Source organism: Lagenorhynchus albirostris, chromosome X (assembly GCF_949774975.1).
Source record: "Lagenorhynchus albirostris chromosome X, mLagAlb1.1, whole genome shotgun sequence".
Classification (NCBI taxonomy): domain Eukaryota; kingdom Metazoa; phylum Chordata; class Mammalia; order Artiodactyla; family Delphinidae; genus Lagenorhynchus; species Lagenorhynchus albirostris.
In genome coordinates this window covers 88,130,349-88,136,348 of record NC_083116.1, presented here as the reverse complement: position 1 = coordinate 88,136,348, position 6,000 = coordinate 88,130,349, and the positions used below count along the sequence as shown (strand labels likewise).

The following is a 6,000-nucleotide window of genomic DNA, read 5'->3' as shown; positions in this document are numbered from 1 at the left end:
GACCTAGAGTCTGTCATACAGAGTGAACTAAGTCAGAAAGAGAAAAACAAATACCGTATGCTAACACACACACACACACACACACACACACACACATACATACATATATATATATATATATATATATATATATATATATATATATATATGGAATCTAAGAAAGAAAAAAATGGTCATGAAGAACCTAGGGGTAAGACGGGAGTAAAGACACATACCTTCTTGAGAATGGACTTGAGGATATAGGGAGGGGGAAGGGTAAGCTGTGAGAAAGTGAGAGAGTGGCATGGACATATATACACTACCAAACGTAAAATAGATAGCTAGTGGAAAGCAGCTGCATAGCACAGGGAAATCAGCTCGGTGGTTTGTGACCACCTAGAGGGGTGGGATAGGGAGGGTGGGAGGGAGACACAAGAATGAGGAGATACGGGGATATATGTATATGTATAACTGATTCACTTTGTTATAAAGCAGAAACTAACACACCATTGTAAAGCAATTATACTCCAATAAAGTTACAAAAAAAGAGAGAAAGATCTCATATAAACAACCTCATGGAACTAGAAAAACAAAGCCAAGTTAAACCCAAATTTAGCAGAAGTAAGGAGATACCAAAGATTATGTAAAAATAAGTGATATAGGGAATTAGAAAAATAATAGAAAAGATCAACAAAATCAAGATTTTGGGTTTTTTTGAATTTTGTTTTACTTACTTTTTTATACAGAGGTTCTTATTAGTTATCCGTTTTTTACATATTATTGTATATATGTCAATCCCAATCTCCCAATCATCACACCACCCCACCACCACCACTTTCTCCCCCCTTGGTGTCTGTACATGTTTTCTACATCTGTGTCTCAATTTCTGCCCTGTAAACCAGTTAATCTGTACCATTTTTCTAGGTTCCACATATATGTGTTAATATACAATATTTGTTTTCCTCATTCTGACTTACTTCACTCTGTATGACAGTCTCTAGATCCATCCACGTCTCTCCAAATGATCCAATTTCGTTCCTTTTAATAGCTGAGTAATATTCCATTGTATATATGTACCACATCTTCTTTATCCATTCGTCTGTTGATGAGCATTTAGGTTGCTTCCATGACCTGGCTATTGTAAATAGTGCTGCAATGAACATTGGGGTCCCTGTGTCTTTTTGAATTATGGTTTTCTCTGGGTTACAAGATAAACAAAAGTGACAAAGTTTCAGCTACACTAAGAAAAAATGAGAGAGGACTTAAATAAATAAAATTATAAATGAAAGGACAGACATTACAAAGGATAATAAGAGACTATTGTGAATAATTATATGCCAAAAATTTGGATGACCTAGAAGAAATGGAAAAATTCCTAGAAACATACAAACTACCATATCTGAATCATAAAGAAATAGAAAATCTGAAGGGACAAATAACAAGTAAGGAGATTGAATCAGTAATCAAAAACCTTCCTATAAACAAAAGCCCAGCACCAGATGGCCTTGTGTGGGTGAAATCTATCGAACATTTAAGAAAGAATTAATGCCAACTCTTCTCAAACTCTTCCAAATAATTGAGAGGAAGAAACAGTCTCCAACTCATTTTATGAGGACAACATTACCCTGATACCAAAGCCACATAAGGGTACTATAAGGATAGCAAACCACCGACTAGTATCCCTAATGAATATAGATGCAACAGTTCTCAACAAAATACTAGCAAAATGAATTCAACAGCATATTGAAAGGATCATACACAGTGATTATGTGAGATTTATCCCTGGGATGCAAGGATGGCTCAACATACACAATAATAAATGTGACACACCACATTAATAAAATAAAAGACAGAAATCATATGATTATCTCAACAGATGCATTACAAGCATCTGAGAAAGTTAAACATCCTCTCATGATAAAAACTCTCAATAGACTCTAGAAGTCGACAGGTGTAGAAAGGGAGGCGGGCGCCTTCCTGGAAAAGAAGTGGGTCGGGCTCAGCCGAAAAGCAAACCCAGCACCAGCAGAAGCTTCCGGAACTGGATGTAAAAAGACCTTTCTTCCTGGAGCTTTCCGGACTCAATTAGATGTTGTACCAGTCTGGTTACCCTGGTAACAGGCGTCGCCGTTTGTCAAGAAACCGAGAGAAGAGACTTAAGAGGCCTATTCCTCTCAATCATGGAGTCATCCTCAAAGGGTCTGCTCACCGAAGTTACTCAATTCTGGAACCTCCTAGATGATCTGGCTGAAAGTAACCCTGAGAGCTATGAGAAGTTCATTCAACAGCAGATGAAAGAGGGGAAACAGCTCTGTGCTGCCCCAGAACCACAGTTCTGTCTACAAACCAGGATCCTGAAACCGAAAGAAAAAATACTTTTTATCAACCTATGTCAGTGGAAAAGGATCCCAGCTCCCCAGTCAGCCACTCATCCAGTACCTCTACGTGTTGGCAGACCAGAAGATATGTCTGAGACATCAGATGTTTACACAGTCATTGATGTTGCCTACCATCCTGATGTTCTCCAGGCAGCAGAAAAAGACCAAGTGAAAAAAGATCAACTAATACAGATGGCCATGAAATGCATTGAGGAAAAACTCCAATTCACTCTCTCAAACTCTTACCATGTTACCAAATTTAGAATAAAAGGAAGTGTTCACAGAATGAAACAAAATCTGATGGGAATCCAAACTGATTCCACAGATTTAAGAGAGAAAATGAGAAAGGAACTAACCCTTGAACAGATAAGAAGCAGTACTGTGAGCAATTCAGATCAGTTTCCTCAACTTTTACTGCCAAAAGACGAAGTTTCAAGTAAAACAAGGTGTCTGATAGAAGAGATTTCTAGTACAGAGATTGAAGTGGAGATGAAGAGACCAGCCTATGAATTAAAAATTGTGGCAGATCAGAATGAGAAACCTCTGAAAATTGAATTAAAAGTTGAACTACCTGGTATTAATTCAGTATCTCACTGTGACCTTAGTATTTCTGAGGATGACTTATTGATCGAGGTTTCTGAGTACAGATTACATCTGAATCTTCCAGAATCTGTGGATACTGAAATGACTACAGCAAAATTTATCAAAGAGAAAGCTACATTAATTGTCACAATGCCATTGGTGTAAGTTAAGAGCATCGTGTATTTGGAGTTTTTGGAGTTTTCAGTGATAAAGTCATGTGAACTAGAGGGCCTTCATTATGGGTGAAGAGGTTTATCTTAAACACTAGTTTCATTTTCTAAGAGTTCCTTTTGATGGAATGAGATTTTCTCATCAGCCGTTTTTTTTTGTTTTGTTTTGTTTTAATTCTTTCTCCTTCTCAAGTAAACTTAGCATCAAGCAGAAACTACTGAAAACAGTACTGCCATGATATACTTGTTTCAAAGATATTTGTAATGGTCTTAAGTAACTTAAATATCATTTGGGAAAAGTCTATTTGTCTCCAAGTATTCAATAATATGTGAGAATTCTTGCTTTACCAGTTGAAAAAAAAATTTTGTCTCTAGTAAATTTCTGCATCAGGAATAAATCCCACACTGTGAAAGAAGTTTTTTATTACCAAGATGTGCCTTAGCAGTGACAGTTTCCTCCAGCAATAAAGATGTAGGGCCAATGTAATAGTATGCAAACCTTTGCTTCTATTAACCTCTGTACTTCTATAAAACAGCTCTGGCAGGAGTCCAAGCCTACCTACCTTTTAATATCAGATATGGATTTGTCTGTGGATTAGATACAATGATGCAGTAACAGTAATTGGATGTTATTACACATAAGACACAAAATACATCCAACTCTAATTTAAGAAAAAGGAGCTGACTTTGGGACCAGTGCCTTTCTCCTAAGAAAATAATTTTTAAAATACAGAAGTGATGTACTTTTTAAACTCCCATTCATCTGTCAGTTCGTTCAATACAAAAGTATCAACTTTCCAATTTATATCCTAAGTAAGGAACATTCACATCAAACTTTAAATATCTCTTGTCTTTTCTAGATATAAAACAACTTCCTTGTAATTATTAGTTTCTAATTCAACATAAGGTCTTTAAAGTTCTCATTAACTTTAAAACTTTTTAACTTTAGAAACTAATGTATGTGTAATAGAAATAATTGAAATGTGACAATTAAAAACAAATATAATTTTCTTAAACCTGAAAAAAAAAACTCTCAATAAATTGGGTATAGAAGGGACATACCTTAATGCAGTAAAAGCTGTATATAACAAACTCATGGCTAATATCATACTCAAGGGTGAAAATTTGAAAGCTTTTCCCTTTAAAATCAAGAACAAGACAAGTGTGCCCACTCTCACCACTTCTACTCAACAAAGTACAGGAAGCCCTAGCCAGAGCAATTAGGCAAAAAAAGAAAAAAATAATAAAAGGCATTCAGTTTGGAAAGGAAGGAGTAAAATAATCTCTGTTTGCAGATGACTTAATATTGTGTATAGAAAATCCTAAAGACTCCACTAAAAACTGTTTGAACTAATAAAACAAATTCAGTAACATTTCAGGATGTAAAATCAACATGCAAAAATCAGTTGTGTTTCAATACATTATCAACAAAAGAAAATAATCCCATTTACAATAGCATCAAAAAAAAATAAAGTACTTAGGAAATTTCACCAAGAGATGAAATATCTATACACCAAAACCTATAAGACATTGATGAAAGAAACTGAAAAAGACACAAATAAATGGAATGATATCCCATGTTCATGGATCAGAAGAGTTAATATTGTTAAAATGTCGATACTACCCAAAGCCCTCTACAGAGTCAATGCAACCCCTATCAAAATTCCAAGTGGAATTTTTCACAGAAATAGCAAAAGCAATCTTAAAATTCATATGGAACCACAAAAGCCCCCAAAACCCCAAAGCAATCTTGAGACGAAACAAAGCTAGAGGCATCACACATCCTGATTTCAACGTTATTACAAAACTGTAGTAATCAAAACAGTATGGTATTGGCATAAAAACAGACAGCTAGACCAATGAAAAAGAATGAAGAGCCCAGAAATAAATCCATGCGTATATGGTCAACTAATATTTGACAAGAGAGCCAAGAATAATCAATGGGGAAAGAATAGCCTCTTCAATAAATTGTGCTGGAAAATTGGATATTCACATGCAGAACTATGAAATTGGACAGCTCTATCTACACCACTCACAAAAAAACCCTCAAAATGGATTAAGGACTTGAATGTGAGACCTGAAACCATAAAAATTCTAGGGGAAACAAAATACTAGCAAACAGAATCCAACAGCACATTAAAAGGATCATACACTATGATCAAGTGGGGTTTATCCCACGAATGCAAGGATTGTTCAATATACGCAAATCAATCAATGTGATACACCATATTAACAAACTGAAGGCGAAAAACAACATGATCATCTCAATAGATGCAGAAAAAGCTTTGAACAAAATTCAACACCCATTTATGATAAAAATCCTCCAGAAAGTAGGCATAGAGGGAACTTACCTCAACAAAGTAAAGGCCATATATGGCAAACCCACAACCAACATTGTTCTCAATGGTGAAAAATTGAAACCATTTCCTCTAAGATCAGGAAAAAGACAAGGTTGTCCACACTCACCAATGTTATTCAACATAGTTTTCGAAGACTTAGCCACAGCAATCAGAGAGGAATAAAGAGATAAAGGTAATCCAAATCAGAAAAGAAGAAGAGCAGTCACTGTTTGCAGATGACATGATACTATACATAGAGAATCCTAAAGAAGCTACCAGAAAACTATTAGAGCTAATCAATGAAGTTGGTAAAGGAGCAGAATACAAATTTAATGCACAGAAATCTCTTGCATACCTATACACTAAGGATGAAAAATCTGAAAGAGAAATTAAGGAAACACTCCCATTTACCACTGCAACAAAAAAATTAAAATACCTAGGAATAAACCTACCTAGGAGACAAAAGACCTGTATGCAGAAAACTATAAGACACTGATGAAAGAAATTAAAGATGATACAAATAGATGGAGAGCTATACCATGTTCTTGGATT

General features: G+C 35.3%; 1 protein-coding gene across 1 annotated transcript; it reads left to right on the top strand.

The window, feature by feature from the left end:
• Window positions 1–1,941: 1,941 nt before the first annotated feature.
• On the top strand, window positions 1,942–3,337 carry LOC132513733 (PIH1 domain-containing protein 2-like). Its single transcript, XM_060138291.1, has one exon. The coding sequence runs from the start codon at window positions 2,160–2,162 to the stop codon at window positions 3,102–3,104; it is 945 nt and encodes a 314-aa protein (XP_059994274.1). The 5' UTR covers window positions 1,942–2,159; the 3' UTR covers window positions 3,105–3,337.
• Window positions 3,338–6,000: the final 2,663 nt, after the last annotated feature.